This window comes from Ambystoma mexicanum, chromosome 3q (genome assembly GCF_040938575.1).
Source record: "Ambystoma mexicanum isolate Mex_15411 chromosome 3q, UKY_AmexF1_1, whole genome shotgun sequence".
NCBI classification, from domain to species: Eukaryota; Metazoa; Chordata; class Amphibia; order Caudata; family Ambystomatidae; genus Ambystoma; species Ambystoma mexicanum.
In genome coordinates this window covers 678069739-678087928 of record NC_090926.1, presented here as the reverse complement: position 1 = coordinate 678087928, position 18190 = coordinate 678069739, and the positions used below count along the sequence as shown (strand labels likewise).

At 39.8% G+C, this 18190-nt stretch overlaps 1 protein-coding gene across 2 annotated transcripts in view; it reads right to left on the bottom strand.

The window, feature by feature from the left end:
* STX8 (syntaxin 8) overlaps window positions 1–18190 on the bottom strand; it is a 1659484-nt gene that overhangs the window by 1619729 nt on the left and 21565 nt on the right. For both annotated transcript variants that reach the window (XM_069654576.1, XM_069654577.1), the window contains exon 2: window positions 5697–5796. In XM_069654576.1, coding sequence (XP_069510677.1) covers window positions 5697–5796 — 100 coding nt within the window. The remainder of the gene's footprint in view (window positions 1–5696; window positions 5797–18190) is intronic.

The following is an 18190-nucleotide window of genomic DNA, read 5'->3' as shown; positions in this document are numbered from 1 at the left end:
ACCCGAGCAACAGATTCTGAAACAAGCAGCCAGCGCTGTGTAACGGCAATGAACTTCAGAGACAGCGTAATTTTAAACGGTATGACAGAAGGTGACATCCCGGGGAAGGCAACATGGTCAGGAAGGGCGGGGTCCTGCATTATAGACTAGATTTGCGCATCGCACAACTTGTATACATTAGTGTCTACATTGTGGGTCAAAACAAAAACAAAGTAGCAACCACAAACTGTTAACAATGACTTGGGAAATGATGAGACCAGATTTATCCAACTAATTTGGATACAATGCCGGGAAGAAACCGAGTGAAGATCAATGGGAAGCAAGGAGCCTACCACACAGAAGCACTCAAGCTGGAAATACATCACATGCCAGGAGAAACCGTTCGTTACTAATAGGGTGGACTATTCAAGACTTCTCGAGGCATACCAAACCAGAAAACAATGGGTCAATAAAACCATTGTCCACCATCGACATGTATTCAATCAAGCTATTATGGAAAAGAAAAAGCAATTGAACAATTCTTACGCAAGCTTAAAAAACAACCCACATCGGTGGGGATGAGTAAGATAAGAAAATTAAAACATCATAAAAATTGGTGCAAAATGCACAAGAAAAATCTAATCCGAAAAGATGCGGAGAAAATGCTGCAAAAAATAAGCCAAAAAAAGAAAAAACGCGGCTGAGATGTGCACTATGATTAATAAACTGGACACGCCTCGGGAAGCCCTGATGACCAACCCAGTCTCTGCTTCGTGTTGGGTATCACATTTCTCAACTATTATGACAGTGACATCTTGGAGCAATGAAGAGAGAAAAAGTGCAGTCTACAAATAAAGCAGGAGTCGGTACAAGACATCATACTGAAACTAATGAGCTCAAGAGCACCAGGGTCCCGATGGGATGTCAAATGTTCTATTTAAAGAAGATCCCGACCAGTGGTCCAAATTCTTAATATGCTTGTTTGAGCACGTAATGAAATCCAAAGCAGTCCCAATCTCGTGGAAAAAGGCTGTGATAGTTCCCATAGACAATAAAAGCACCCGTTCAGACCCTGGAAATTATCGTCCAATAGGCGATTGGATGTCGGGGGCGGGGGGCAGAGGTTTTTGCTTCATACTAAAATCCTTGGCAAACTGGAGCCTGAAGACAAATTGCCAAGACATATGGCAATCAGGTTTTGTGATGGGTGTGGGGACCTCATTGAACATCTTCCTTATAAACATCCTAAAGGCGCAGGCAGAAAGAAGTTCTGAGATACATATCTACCTGGCCTTCATAGATCTCTCAAAGGCATTTGACACCATTAGCCGACCGAAACTTTGGCATAAATTGACAAATTGATGGTGTCCAGGGTACATTTTGGAGGCAATTGTAGATCTACACGTTTAAACATCTTTACAAGTCAGGCTAGACAGACCGGGCCAGCTAACAAAAGAAATTCCGAACTAACAAAGGCCTGAAACCGGGGCGTCCCCTGGTGCATTAATTGTTTAAATTGTTTGTTTATCTCAGATCTAGAAATGGCCTTTCATGACATCAGATGTTTTCCCTCTAAGATAGGCTCTGTAAAAATACTGCATTTTCTCTACGCAGATGACGTGGTCCTGCTGGATCAGACCCCAGTAGGACTTCAAAGACAACTAAAAGCACTACAGAACTACGTTGAACTGAACGACTTAAAAATCAACTGGGCGAAGTCTTGGATTTTGACATTTGGACCAGGTAACAAGAGGAAGTCCCGGAAAACAGACACTTGGTCCCTGAAGTGAAGTCCTTAACATAGCTGGGGTTGTGCCTAAACACAAACAAAAGAGACTGGCCAAGGGTTAAGTCACTCAGAGCCAAAGCCTTCAACTTGGCTAGTCAGGGACGAATTTTATTGAAGTTCTGTGGATTTTCAATGCTTCCATTAATAGCTTACTATCATATGAATGCCATGCCGATACTCACATATGAGGCAGAAACCTCCTTCACATTTGGCTGTGAAAACTGGGCCAAGATTGAAGGGCTATTTTGGAAAAGGGTGCTTCGACTGCTTAAAAGCACCCCTGTCCAATCCGTATGAATGGAGTTGGGCCCGATAGCAATGAGCACAATAGTTGTAGGGAAATCCCTCAGTCTGTTTAAGAAATGCACAGACGACACGCAACGAGGAGGTTTTGTGACTTTGGGGAAAGTGCTGCAGGCCAAGGAAGAAAAACATTGTCTGAATGGCAAGAAGTCTGCCAAGGAACCTTGGAACACTTTGGCGAATCTGAACAAAGCCTAAGGGAGAACACAGACAAAATGAAAAAAAAACAAAAAAACTATATCCAAGACTGGATTACCACTCAAAAAGAAGGTCTGAAATTCAAACTGTACGGGAAGTCAACTAAGGAACCAAGAAAGTTGAACAGTCAGTCGAAATTTGGGCACGTTCGTTGCTAAACAAAGCGGGAGACATATATGAATTAGGTCTACCTTGCCAGGCTGAGGAGTAACTTGCTAGGAACTTGCAACCAGAGGTCACTCCTCAGCCTGGCTTAGGTAGACCTAATTTATATAGGTCTCCCGCTTTATTGTTTAGCAACAGACGTGCCCTCCTGAAATTGATATGTTTATAACTGCATACTATTGCTAAATACTTCTAGGATACTATTATGTACTAGAACATTATTTCTGTTTCTTTGTATGTATTTCTTTTTGAAACACTATTACAGATGGATTGACGTCTGCTTTATTTAGTTTTGATTTGAAATTGTCATTGTTTGTTTAAGAATGTTTTCAGCATAAGAATGTTTTCAATATACAGCAACATAAAAAGCTTGTTCAATACCATTTAAGTGGTGTGTAAGTTTTGAATCATGTACATGGATCCAGAATATGGCGAATAATAACCATTTGCTACACAGGGATAATTCACAGTACAATTGATTTGTGTCAAAATTATTGCAATTTACGATTTATCACAGACAAGACACCTCCTCTTGTGTTACTCTAATGTTAGCCCATCGTCCTGTTTCTGTATCGGGCTCTCCCTCCAGTCACCCTCCATGCTACCAATGGCTCCGCGGTGTAGCATGGCTCCACCCTTCCAGGACTTCTTCCTATCAAAGGCTTGCCTATTTGCAGGATTCCTTCTCCTCCATTCAAGGTGCCTCATCTGTTTAGGTTTGCCGCTACAAACAAAATGGGTATGTCGTTCCTCTTTGACTGCTGAGCTCAGAGGGAATCCAGCATTACCTGAAGCCAAAGAGATTGGATATTTGTTGAATCCAAAAAACAGCACATCAGTCTTTTCGATTCCCATATATGCAGACAGTGTATTGTTTATAGGAGTTTCCTCATAGGAATGGGAGTCCTTGTCCCCTAGAGGGGAGTCACTCCCAGTGAGGTCCCACTTTCCCAGACCACTAGTAAGGGTCTTGCTTAGCGGACTCACCTCCCTTGGGAAGAAGGAATGAATAGGCCAGATTCGTCACAACACACTCGTTCACTTCGGTCCTTTCAAACAGAATAGAGATCAATAAATATGGCCCTACAAAGGAGTACTGTCTTGGCGTGGGATAAGCTTTAAAAAACATTGCCCACTAACACCGAAAATCCAACTGAGGGTGCTCTGTTGGGAATTCAGGTGAATGCTCGTACCTTAGATTCCTTTATCTAAAGAACATGATGTGTTTTAGCAAGTGGGTGCTATGTTTCCCCAGAGGGACTCTTTGCGCCTTGTGTGTGATTATCTGCTCAGATTGGAGTTGGACCAACAAAGTAGCTGCAATATTACTTTATGTGGGAGGATTTTAATCAGACTGGGATGGTCTGCATCCCGGGGTGAAGTACATTTAAAACACTTGCTGGTTGTAAGTGGATTGTCTCCATTCTTGACCGTAACATAAAAGATGCCTCAGAGCCTGGAATTTCCACAACTAGAATAAAATGATAAGAGTGACCTGGCAACGAAAGCAGTAGATATGTGACTGTAAATATTCACGAAAGGCAGGGTGCAAAATGTGCACTCGCCATTGGCTAGTGATATTTGACTCTTGGCGATTGAGTAATTGTGTGCTGTGTGGATGTATAGAATTGAGTTTACAAGTGACTTTTTAGTAGCTTGCAACTTGAATTGTTGTGCAACCGAACCCCCCAACCCTGTCGTAAAGTATCCCATAACTTATAGCATAGCTAGCTCGAAGTAAAGATCCTTTACCTGGCATACAATACACAAACATGAATGAGACCTAGAGTGTGCAGCATGCTCAAACTGCGCTAGATGCAACTCTGAGCATGCTACACTTGCATCTGTCTTTGAAATGCCCAGTCATCAGGGGTATTGGTTCGTCACACTGCTAAAATGGTCACTCTTTCCACTTAGCCGTCTGTTGGTGTGGGGGGGGTGTAATGAACTTTCTTAAAGATACCTTAAAAACGTCTTCTATCATACTGCCTTATAGGGGGTGCACTGTTGGTTTCTTAGTGGCTCCTTTACATGACCTTAAGTAAAGGCCCATTATAGCAGCCTGCAGACACGAGAAAGGCCCCAAAACATTTGGAAACAATTGCAACACAATTGATCAAACACTGGTAGCCTTCTGCTGCATGAGTGGCCAATTAACTGCTTATTATATGCCCAGGTTCCTGCGTCCCTCATCTATGGCCTACAGCCCTCGACCACTGTCAAGGCCTGAACCTGTCATATAAAGTGAGGGCGTCTTACCCCGCTCTTTCAAATCGATTTATGGCTAATTGCCTACAATGCTTTGTTCTCCTTTTTCATTTATTATAGCCTTATAGACCAAGAGAGGCGTCACTACAGCAGGACAATGACCAGCCACCAAGTTATGGCCTGATACTGAACCTCCGGCCTTAAGTTGGGGAGGGGTCATTATCGCTTGGGACATTACGAGTTCTAGATGGCTATTAGCACAGAGTGGTACTAGCAAATCATGTTTTGGAGCATTGTGGGAATTAAAAAAACATTTAAGATTAATAGTGTGAAAATAAATAGACAAACTGAGTATGAAATGTGGTTGTATTTTGTAGTATTTAAATAACAAAGTTGTCTTCAGAAGTCAAGCATTTAAATTGCAAACTTTGTTAAACTGGAGAGCATTTAGCATGAGCACGCATTAGGGGTCGTTTAACAAGTGAAAACATTTGTCCATGTTTTAGCTTTTCTCTTCACTATATTAAATATGTTGTTAAAGTGAAAAAAACAGTCACTCTTGGAGAGGAAGCATCTTGTTGAAGGACAACTTGGCTAGAAATTGCATTATTGGTTCTCGGTCTGATATTGAAGTCTGAATGTTCAGAATGCAGTCAATACCAGTAGTTAGTAACTGAACATTGCACTTGGCTGAAAGGAGGTCAAAAACAATCTTCATGTGCTACTATGTGTTATTGATTTATCTATTGAATTAACTGGCAACAAGGAAGATGTTTGCAAGATGATATGTTGTCCCGTCCCATGTTAGATTAATGTAGCTCACCCATAAGGATTCGCTCAGCCTTGTAGGGTTGGATCTAAAAGAGGACAGTCAAAAAGAACCAGCAATCGAGAGTGGGAATCTCAGATGGAACAATCACTCACTCCTGACATGAGGATACCACACATATCAGAGTATGAGTGAGTGATCTGTGGCAAACAAGCCAATGAGACCTCTTCCGTCAGGTTAGGATGTTTACTCACAGACGGAGACTGCATATCTAGCAGACAGTACCTTTGCTGGATTTTCCCCATTTCGAAGATATCGGTTGTGCTCATGTATATTTTCGGCAATGTCTTGAGCCAGGTAGCACGTGGCATCGTACATAGATATCCTGCACAAAAGGAGATATATCATCAGGTCAAAAAAATACATCATGTCAGTTAGTGAGAAAATATACACAAAATCAACAACACAATTATCTTGGTGCTTTCATTTACTGAACACGTTACCATTTCACCTTTTAATACGAGCAAAATAGTACTTGTTCAGTTTGCTTGTAGTTATGTCCAGGCCTCCAGATAAGGTGCATAGCAGGCCTTTTTACATACGAAAATCTTGTAAATACGACAGCTTTAATATTTTCGTGTGTACATTTACACACAAGTTTAGAGCAGATGGCAGTGCATAGGTCAGGTGTGCAGTGAAAAAGTCGAAAACATTATGTCGAAAGTTATAATGTCGAGAAAAAAAAAATATATACTTTTTTACATTCTATTTTTTTATTTATAGGTTTCTTTTGGGTTCCGCAACAAAAAAAAAAAAAGGGGTAAAACAAAAATCGAGTTGGAAAGCGAAGGTTCGCTTTATTTGTGATTTGTGGAAACTCTGAGGCTGCTCCAATCGGCACTGCGAGCTGTTGCTCTTGCCGACACCCTCCCTTCATCTCCGCTTCCTGGAGGAGGCGGATCTGAGTGTGTCACGTGACGGCACACGTGACTACATTCTGCTATTAAAGCAGCTTCGAGCCACCCTTGCGGCGATAAGCCCTGTGGCGTCAAGCCCATCGGCTGTTGTGCGGCTGTTTGGTGGATGGTTATAAGAGAAAATCCCCCACCTAAGGTACTGTTTAAAACCAACGTTATTATTCATTCCAGGTTTCTGAACCAAGCACTGTGGTGAACTCAGGAATCTTCTAGATATCAAAGCTATTAACATATTAGGTTGTCATTTTATATTTTTAAGACTACATAGTGTTTTTACTCAAGAAAGAAAGTGTTTTTTATATATTACTCTATGTTCACCCTAAGAACAGGCATGCCATCAGAGATAACTAGAGACTCAATGATTACTCCATCATCTATCATGCCTAATATACTGGACTCAGCGCTGCTCCCTCAAACCCCCATTAACCAAAACCTTCCTACTTCACAGGAAAAGACCAAAAGTCGAATTTGCACATCAAAAAAAAAACATCACTTTAACCCCAATCAATAAAAATTCAAATGACATACGCAATTTTTATGTAAAAAAATCACACGTTTTAATGATCTCTAATTTGACTGATTCTGCTTCCTCTGTACCGATCAGAGCAGATCCTTTACTACCTAATGGTGATGTAAATGATTTGATCCCTATACAAATTTCCAATCCAAATAATGAGCACCTGCTCCTCTTTTGAGCTCTTCCGTATCAGATCAAACTCTACTAACTGTACCCCATTCGCCGATTAAAATTATTAAACCTATGCAAATTTTCACCACTGTTTTAGAAGAGTCATCTCTAGACTCTGATGTGATGACAAATGAATGCCAAAAAACATCACAAAATTCACTATTGGAGAATGTTACATTGGCTTCAGTAATTATTGAAGACGTGGGACATGCCTCTAATAACAAGTCTCTTTCAGCCCCCTCACAAAGTCCTCCTGAATGTAGACACCTTGAAAGCTCAAGAGTTTCGATCATGACTGATTATGCACAGGCTTGTTCCATGGATTCAACAAGACAAGATGAGGAGATCTCTTTTTTGCAACCTACCCCTCGTCGCTGTCAAACTTCTAATAAGAAACGACAACCAACTGTATCTTTACCAAATCCTGTCTTATTAGAAGTTACCTTGGGGGCTATTAATACTACTATGGCTACTCTATTCAAGCTTTTTAATTCCTTAGATCAGAAGCTAGCTATCCAAACCGACAAGATAAATCATATAAGTGATTGGATGAGAGACACCTCACTTAAATGTTCTAAAGAGCTTTCTTTAGTAAATCTGGAGCAAAGAATTGTACAGATTGAATCCAACTGGTCAGCTTATCAAGGTTCAAATGTACACTCAGGACCATCTATTTTTCAGCGCATATCACACTTAGAGAGTATGATCCAAGATCCCCTAACAATTACGCCGGCCTTACCAATGTTTACTAAAATTATTCGTCCTATTGAATGTGTTGATGAAGAAGACACTGCAAAACCTAACGAATCTTGGATTAGTATTGATTCTCCTGTGAGAACTGAGGGTCAATCTATACCATGTCAATCACGTGGAGACACCACCCAAAATGCACAAAAGGTAGAAGGATCTCTGTTAATTAATAGAAAAATAAAACTGTTGTCATCCAAAGTTATACAAAGAAATAAAAAAGCTCTATCAGAGTTAAAAAAAATACCTCAGATATTTCTTTCGTCAGATGTCACGACATCTCTTACTCACAGTACTGTTGGTTTGCCAGTTATAGGCAATGAGATAACTAATACCGACTTTGTTGATATAACCAGCAATACATGTGTAGATGAAGCTTTGCAAGACATCCCTCCTCCCTCTCAGGTTGTTCCCCCCTCACAGTATCCCAACAGAAGTTCTCAAGCCATCCCCCAATTATGATCCTTTGAATGAGCTGGTCCTTCTTTTAACATCCAAACCTGATAACATACAGACAAAACAATCTTGTCCGATTGTACAAACGACACTAGCTGTCCAAAATGATGTCGTTTCGACAGGTGCGGCCAAGATATCCTTCCCTCTCGCTCCGATAGCGAAAGTAGAAGACCGTTTAACTGCTTTAAGAGCTGCAGTGGATTCCTTTTTACTTAATAGAATATCTGAAGTGCTACCTGAAGCTCCACATGTCTTTGAACATCCCCCTCATATACATAATGTTAATAAAAACTCGCAAAATGAGGCTCGAGTTGTTAAAAACAGATCTGATAATTGTACGAAAATCATGCCTCTTTCTTCTAATATGCAACACCTTCGAGATCAATCTAAAGATAGAAACAGGAGTAACATGAATATATGCAATGGCAGTAATAAACGCTACATAAATGACGATAGTGCTGCATTTTCAAAGAAACTTAACCAGTATCATACTCTGATCCTGAAATGTCGTGATGGGTCCTTCCCAAAGTATGATTTATGTCGTGCCAGTGTCTTCAACATATTTGGAGATATAGAGGGACTGGAAGCCATTTCCTCATCAGATGTGGACCAAGTTGAGTTTCTTTGTGACAAGAACCTTTCCATCGTTAGGCTTTGGATAAAGTCTGGTATTGTTCGTAATGCACTATGGCATGCCAGAATGGAATTGTTTAATCTGGGTTTCTTGTTAGCCCAAGACCCAGCACGCCAGCAATCTGAGGAGACCGATGGTAATAAGTCTATTGGTGGCACAAATTTCGAACCCTCATGTGCCTGCAATTATTGCATCAATCACTCGTCATCAGATCCCAATGTGGAACCCAATATCTGTTCGTAACCACGAGCAACCATCTCCACCAATACTCTTTCACTTGCTAGTTGGAATACCAGAGGTTACTCTCATTTGCAGTGGAATTTAGATAATGGTTTGAATAGTTATGATATTGTGGCCCTACAAGAAACATGGTTATTAAATCCTCCCATATGGGACGATCATGAGATTAGTTTACTGCCAGCAGCGCATGGTGGTAAAGGTAGACCCACAGCCGGGTTGTTAGTAGCAGTGAAAGTGAGCAGGGGATTGAAAATCTTCCCCTGGCAAACACCAAATAAATTCATCCAATTGGTTAAGATCTTTTTCAACTCACAGACATATGCACTTATTAATCTTTATAGAAACCCGGTAGGCATCACTGATGATAGCTTTTATGATGCCCTATCCTGTATTTTTGATCTTATCTCAAATCAAATGAATATCGCTGGAATATTGTTAATGGGTGATTTGAATTTTTCCTGTTTTTATTCGAATAAGAGGAATTGGATTCGAGAAGGTGCAAGATGGAATTCCTTTATGGAAGATCATGGTTTAAAGTTGATAAATGGTGCAATCACAGGTGATATTCCACCTATGAATACTTGGGAAATAGGCTCCTCCAAATCTACCATCGACTATATCTTCGTATCGAATTCCATATTTACGAACATTAGCAAATTTGCTATAATCAAACAGACATCCAGTGATCACCACCTCTTATCCTTATACTGGGCGGTGGAAAGTGGTGATCATACGAAAACTGCAGTGTACTATAAACATACTCTGTTAACAATGGCAGAAATCTATTCAAATGGTCTGCCAACAAACTACTAGCCTTGAATGATGCTATTTTAAAAAATCAAAGCTCACCCAAGCCTGGTTCTTATATAGATATCTTAAGCACCTTCGCGAATCTTTTTCCTGCTCATAGTAAACCAGTTAAAAGACATGCTCATGGCTTTGATCTAGTTCTCTGTGAACGAAAGAAAGCCTACAGATGAGAGATCAGAATTTATCAGAAATTACCATTAATTGATCAAATTAAGGCAGTTAAAATTGCTTCTTCGAGATATCGAAACTGGGTTCGAGCAAGGAGAGCTACTTTGTATCAAATAGATAGTGAATGTTTTCTATCAGCTTGCCGTGGTAAAAATTCAGCCTTAATCTGGGAGCTGCTGAATAAATGTAACATCTCACCCCAAACCCATGTGCAGCTTAACGGCGTATCTGAATCGATGTGGGTTGCACATTTTTCATCCTTATATGATGATCCTATGATGAACCACTATACCCACAATAGTAACGTTATAAATAGTTGGTCTTTACATTGTACAAAATTTACTATTCAAGCCTTCATCAAAGCCTCTTCATCATCTAGAGCGGCAGGCTTGGATGGGCTGACCAATGTAATGCTCAAACAAAACATAACAGAGTGGGCACTAATCTTGAATAATACTTTTCATCATATATTACAAACTAAAAATATTCCGCAATCATGGCGTTCTTCTGTAATCATTCCAGTCTATAAAAAAGGTGATCGAACGAACCCGAAAAATTATCGTCCAATAACGTTACTAGACGTGCCGGGGAAAAAATTTTGTAGACTGGTGCTAAGAGATTTTAATGCTTGGTCAAATAAAGTAAATCAACGTGACCCAGCACAGACTGGATTCGTGGCAGGGCTGGGCACAGGTGTTAATTTAATTACTTTAAATGCTATAAAACAACAAGCAATTCATAAGAAGCAAGCCAGATATTTTGCGTTCGTAGATCTTCATTCCGCATTTGATTCGGTCTCAAGACCAAAACTTATAGATAAGTTAGTCAAAGCGGACTGCCCATCTACTCTTATTGACATTATTTTTGCCCTCCACTCACAAACCAAGGTTTATGTAAGGCTAAACTCTGAGGGGCTTCTATCAACCCCAATTCCAACGTATAGAGGGCTGAAACAGGGGTGCATTTTAGCGGCTGCCTTATTCAATTTTTTCATTAATGATGTACGTGACATTTTTCACAGAGTAATTGCTGATGCTCCTAAATTGAACAATGTAAAAATCTGTGCATTATGGTATGCAGACGATCTTGTGTTGGTATCAAAAACCTCAAGTGGTTTACACAATCTCCTGTCAGCTCTTATTTCAAAGAAAATGAACTAGTAGTAAACACGAGTAAAACACAAATCGTTGCGTATGTTCCTAAAGGCTTACGCAAACACTTAATGAACTGGCAGATCGAGGGGATCCCCTTAAAGACGGTACCAAATTATGTTTATTTGGGCCTTATCTTTGAGGGCAGCCCAACGTTAGACTCACATCTAAATAAAATTAAGCAGAAGTTAACCACGGCAATTTGTCAGACACAAGTAATCACTTCTAAATATGGTAAATTTTCCATCAAAGCGGCCATTACTTATTGGGACCAGAATGTTGTAGCAACCGTCCTTTATGGTCTGGAAACACTAATTGTCCCCTTAGGGTTTCTGAATCTATTAGAAGCCAAGTTTTGGAGTGCAATTTTAAATCTACCTCAATGTATTCCAGGTGTTAATAACATATGAATTGGGATTAATTTCTCTAAGTGCATTATATAACTGGCGCTTATGTGCCTTATTTCGCAAATGTTTATTATCTACATATGGTAACTCTACATTATCCATCATTTCAAGTTACCTGCTCAATTCTACAGAAATGTTTCCGAAATACTGGTCTACGAAAATATTAACAATCATGGTACATGCCGACATTTCACTTAAACTTCTTATTGCTCATCCAGAGCTTGCGAAGAAGAAGGTGTATATGATGGACTGGATTGACACCAGAACTCAGTGTCTAACTTATCAAGACTTTGATCCTACAATCTTTGGTCCAAAACGTTTTAAAAACATTGCGTCCTATCTATGCTTAGCACCATCTGCTGCTTTAAGAACTGCCATTCTTCGGTTGAGGTTTAACATCTGGCCCACTCGCGAGATCAAAACAAGAAGGAAACAAATCTCCTCTGACCTTAACTGGTGTCGGTTCTGTAAAAATGTTATGATTGTAGAATCTCTTCAACACTTAATATTGGAATGTTCAGCACTTAGTACCTTAAGAAAATTGCACTTTGTTAACCATTTTGCATACTTTGCACAACTTGATCCAAAAAATAGATGGGTCGCCTTGGCTGCCACTGAATGTATGAGTATAAGAATTGTAACGATTAATTTTTTACAGGCCTTGAACCTAGAATGATGATGATCGTACAGTATGTTATGAATTTATAGTCTTCTTAACTAGATTTTATGCTTATGAATTTTTCTAATCTGTATAAATTGAAAAAGTTGATGTAATTTCAACTATATTCAATAAATAAAAAAAATAAAAAAATAAATAAGAAAAAAAGGAGGGTTGTGGGGAAACCCCCCCCATTTCGAACAAAAAATAAACAAAAAAAAGATATTCGAAATTATTATTTTTTTTAACTTTTTTTCCGACATTATGACTTTTGACATAATGTAATTCGGTAATATCACTATAAACCCATAGATCAGGTTACTTGACAGAAACCAGAAGGCTTCTTTTGATTTTTATCTACATGGATGTAATGGCAAGCCATGGATAAAAGCCTCTGAAACAATGTATTTCTCTGAAGCCTTTCCAAAAAAGAAACTTCACACTGTGATGAAAGGAATGATTTATTTCCATTCAGCTTCTGCTGTGTTGCTGCTCATGGACATTTTGGGATTGTAAAATAAATAAGATGGAAAACCTAAGTTGCAATTGAGAATTAATATTTTGTAGCAAATTATGCTTTTTATTCTTGTGAAAGTTAACCAGTATTGCACAATTGTATTTGTCATAGTTCCTGTGCTGTGTGCATAATCATGCAGAGGCAGAACATTTTTACACTTAATTCTAATTATAAAAACAGTGTCTAAAATGACAATGCGTTTACATCCATTCAAACTTGCAGTCAATGGGGTGCATTACTATAAAGGTCAGTAGCAGGAGAGTCTTTGTTCAAGGGTGAGTGATGTCATTACACCAATCACAGGTGTTCTAGCCCCTCAAATCTTCAAGACCAAGTGTGATAAATATATTCTATGTACAGCCATTTGCCAAAAGCGCTACATAAATAGCCATTTGAACATGAAATTAGATATATATTTTAGAATGGAGTCCTTGCCTTTCTGCACTGTATTATTATAACACTGGCATAATATTAGGTATGAATAGCTCCAGGAAATGAGGACTTTCATCAAACATCAAAAGACAATTCCGTTATCGAACCTCAAAACACAAAATACAATTTGTGCTTGCTTTACTATGTAAATTGCTGCATAGTAATGATTGCCATACAGTTTTTGCAAATGTCGGCTGGATGTCACATACATACTCTGTTGCAAAGAAGAAAAGTCATTTTTACTCTCTTAAAATCACATTTACTCTCAAAGTTTAAAAATGGAGAGTAAAATACTCCCACCACAAAATCTTATCTGGAGCACTGGTTATGTCTTATGACATGTTTGTATGTAATGTTGCAGGTTTATATTCCTGCATGTTTTATATCTTTTAAGTAATAAGGTAGATTCCTGACAATGAGGAAATCAACAACAAACACTTCGAGGAATAAAATTATCTTACACAGATGTGATTTATAAAGAAGGCTATGCAAATTCTAATATGCTGGCTACGAAAGGTATCATGGCTGCCCAAACGGAGGCTTGGAGACTTTGATTAGAGTAGAATTAAGATTGCCCGGGTGATTAGCAAGGAAGTCTTGATTCTATTGAAGAGACAGAGGCAATCAGTGTCTTATCTTCTTTATTAGAAACTCCTCAGCAACTATAAAGTCAAACTCCAGCATTCCATATTCAAACAGAAAATACTCAAAGAAGATCTGAAAGCTGCAACCCCCAAAAGTGAACTCCTCCGGAGCATTTTCTAAATTCCAGTTAATCCAACCATAGATCCCACATCTTGCGATGTCACTTCCCATCCTACACTACTCCTCCTTTGGTGATCTGGTGCTCCATTTCAGCTGAACCATACACCAAATGAACTGTCATATTCTCAATGAGAAACGTCTTCCAAAACCTCTTGAAATGTGCCATTCAGCCATGCTTCTTCTCCTCTGCTGAAAAGAACACAAAACTCTTGTCAGGAGGGTGAACTGCGCAAACTCAAACATCTTCTCTACCATCACAATACTTCATGCATCTGTTTGCTAACTGTTTGCATACCTTGGGTAGGCGGATGCCAGACGTTGACAAATTCGAAACGGATTTCAAATAAAATGGCCTAAAGGCAGTGTGGTTGGACCAATCTGCTGCATCGAATATATCCTCCAACCTAACACCTATCGAATAAACATTAGAAACCATGGCTCTTCTCTCAAAATAGCCCTAAATATTGATAAGTCAAACCATGCCTGCTCCATCACTTTGCACATCCATCTAATGTAGGAGAGGAAACTGCCATGAAAGGCTTCCTGCACGCAATACGCAACTGCATAAGTACGTGGTCTTGTGGCTTAAGCTCTGCCATCGCATTCTGATAAGCTTACTTGCAGCTTGCTGTGCATAGCTTGCTGTTACCTGACAAATATGGATATGATAGGACTATTCTAGTACATTTCATAACATTGAATGCAACCCCCTATGGTGAAATCTTCCTGTTGATCTCTAGAGTTCTGCCATCCAACACTCTCCTGCAGAAAACTAAACACAATAGTCGCTAATTTCCTTGACAGTTGTTTCCTTAATAAATGCTCGTTCTCAGGCCGGGAGTCAATCAGCATACACACACCTTTAATATCCCATAAAACAGAGTAAACGGTATTGGAGGCTTCTTTACATTTATACCCCACAACAGTTGGACTACCGATAGGTGCCCTTCTATTGTCGTACCTTCCAGCGATCGTGACCCGCCGAAATGGCCGATCTATAGACTGCTATTCCAAAATGCTTTCCCTTCTTCTGACAACACCACAAGGAAATGTAATACTTGCATAAGAGGGCGGGGGGGTCAAGATGAAAACCTATCTGCTCTCACCTTCCTTGCCATATCCGCCACGAAGTGCTACAGCTCCTGGCTGTTGACGGAGCCCAGGATTCCCTGAGGAGGCTGGCAGCTTATCCTGAAATGCCTGGCAACTTCCATCTCTGCACTAAACCTTGCAAGCAGCGCAAGATCCCCAGTCGCTACCAGATGGCAATCTTTTCCTGAAGGATCTGTCTGGAGATCTGGAAGGTTCAGGATCACTCGCAGGATATCCAAGTAAAGTTCCATCATGACTGGAAACCATGCTTGAGATGTCCAGGCTGGAATCACCATCATCACAAACATGCTGTCCCTGCGTACTAGAGATCTCACAATCATTGCAAACTGAGGAAAAAGCGTAATTCACTCCCAAATTCCACTGTTGTAAGAATGCCTCTGACCCAGACGCCTCCAGATTCACGACCAGCTGAAATACCAGAGTAACTGTGCATTCAGTCTAGATGTAAATCCGTCTCCAATGGACCACACAACTCCTTCAGCCTCTGAAACAGTGCTTGGCTGATCTTCCAGTCACTGGAGTCCTGAAAGTAACGCAAGTTCCAATCCACTGTGAGATTGTCTAGTCCCAGCGTGAGAAAAACCTTCGCTCTAGGCAGTAATGCCAAAAGTCGTTCACTAGCTCAGCTGGCCTTTTCGATCTTGTCCATTCCAGTCAGTTGATGTACCTGACTGAGGAGATTTCCATTCTGGGTAGAACACAACAGTTCACCTTGTCTCTCACAAGCGCCTTCATTGTGAATAACCCTGCTAACATTTTGAATCAGTTGATATGCAACTCCAGCTCCGAATCTTAAGATTTTATCTTATCTCAGATGCCCTGACACTCCCCTTTGAGCATTTGCGCAAATAAGGGGGCGATTCTGGGCATTTTAAAGTGCACCCTGAATTCACAAAGGGGTTGCACTTTTAAATTACCAGGAATGAGGGGAAGGCATAAATCATTGGGGGGTAATTTCTGATCCTGTCATTCATTATTAATTTTGTTAAAGTGGATCAGTCGTGGGTTACACCGCGGCTGTCACACTTGCACTTCTAGCCCCTAAAAAGGGATGGCAAAGCTTTTTTCTCTCTGGCATTTCACCGAACGGCCCGTTTTGGGATAATTCGTTCAAACGACCACGTGGTTACTGGGAACCCGTCATACATTAGTGTAGCGCATTCCTGACACTAATGTAAGCAAGGGTGCTGGACAGTGCATCTTTCCGCCACTGTTCAGCCCCTCCTGAAATACACAGGTTACCTTTGAGAATAAGGTGACCTGCGCATTTCAACAATGAGCGCACATGAAGAAAGCACATATTGTGCACTTTTTTCATTTACCCTCATTTTTGAGAACCTGGCCCAGGGTGATTTGCTGAGGATGACATGATATTTGCAATGAGGATCTGGGTTTGGAACCCACATCTCCTCCTGGTTCTGGGTTCTACATTTACTCCATCAACATCACAAAACAATGAGTTGCTACAGCTAGAGCAAGAAAACTCAATACCATCTCTATATTGTTTTTTATTGTTTTGGTTTCTTACAAACCTTTACAAAATGATTAAAAGAAAACAACAAAATTGCATTAGGTACTATTTACAGAACTTACGGAACATTCACAGTTTGTTACTTGTTTCAACATAATACAGAAATACTAACTGAGGAAGAATTTCAGAGAATGATACTAACAAAGAGAAGCAATCTAAAATCATTACATAATAAGTCAACGATTTATATCAAAAATACAATTAAAACCACGATAAAATTTAAAAAACACAAAGAGCAACAAAGCAGGGAAGGTAACTAAAGAATCAAAAACTAATGTAGATCACAAACATTTCTCAGAAAGGTAGTTACACATGTGCCATATTATCATGTAGCATTCTGTTCCAAATAAAGTCCCTATTTACATTTTGAGTGGAGCGCACGTATTGCGCAAAGTAATTGATCCTTTGAATCTTCAGTGCCAGACAGACAAGCAGAATGTTGCAATGATTCCACTACCCCCTCAATTTTACAAAATCTACACCAAGACCAAAAAACATTGTTGCAATTTCTAATACTTATGATTTGATTGGTTAGAATCACGTTGAATCTGAAACGCATAAAGTCATTCCGAACTCGCTTGCTAGGATATTTCATTAGATACTTTTCCATGACAGGATACCATTTCCATGTTGAGCATGCATGTTTATATAATTTAGACTAAGATTCTATTTCTAGTTTTCTGCCAATCAAAACCAATGAGACTTTCTTTAATTTTACTGGGTTTGTTAAGCAGAGAGATGGCAGACATGCCCAACTCTCCCAGACATTTTAACGTCTCTGCATTTAGATTGTGTATGAAGGGATTGGTGAGATCCTTACCAGCACATGCATACAAGTCGCCCTTGTCAGCCATTTTACATTTTCGCCATAGACACATTCTTTTCCAAGTTACATGCATCGCCAAGGACTGTAAACCAAATTTGTATTTGATCAGTTCCAGAGGAATACATTTCGGTAGAAAGAATAACAGCGACCTCCAGATATTGCTTTCTAAATACTTTAAAAACTCCTTCAGTTCCATCGATGGCAATTCAGTGCCATACACCTGTCTAGTTATAACTTTTTTGAGATACAATTCTCTGAGAGGTACCATAGAAAACTTCCCATATTTGGATTCAATGGCGTGCATTTGCCCGATTGCCATTTCCGCTTTAAGCTTGAGCTGACTCTTGATCAGGGTGGAACTAGCAACCCCTGAAAAGTAGTAGCCCAAGTATTTTAGAGCAGGTTGTGATTTGATCTTTTTGTTACCGCACTGCCATGAGAAGGCACTTTCTTTCTTATTCGGCCTTCCAAAACGGATGATTACTGTTTTCGTGGAATTTATTTTGAGTGATAGACTAAGTATGAAGACCTCAAAAGCTTTTAACAGTCTTTGTAGACCTACCCTGGTGTTGTCCATCAATAAAAAATCATCAGTGTAGGCCATCCAAGGAAGACAAACATTGCACATTTTAGGAGACTAAACCCTTATTAGAGAGGGC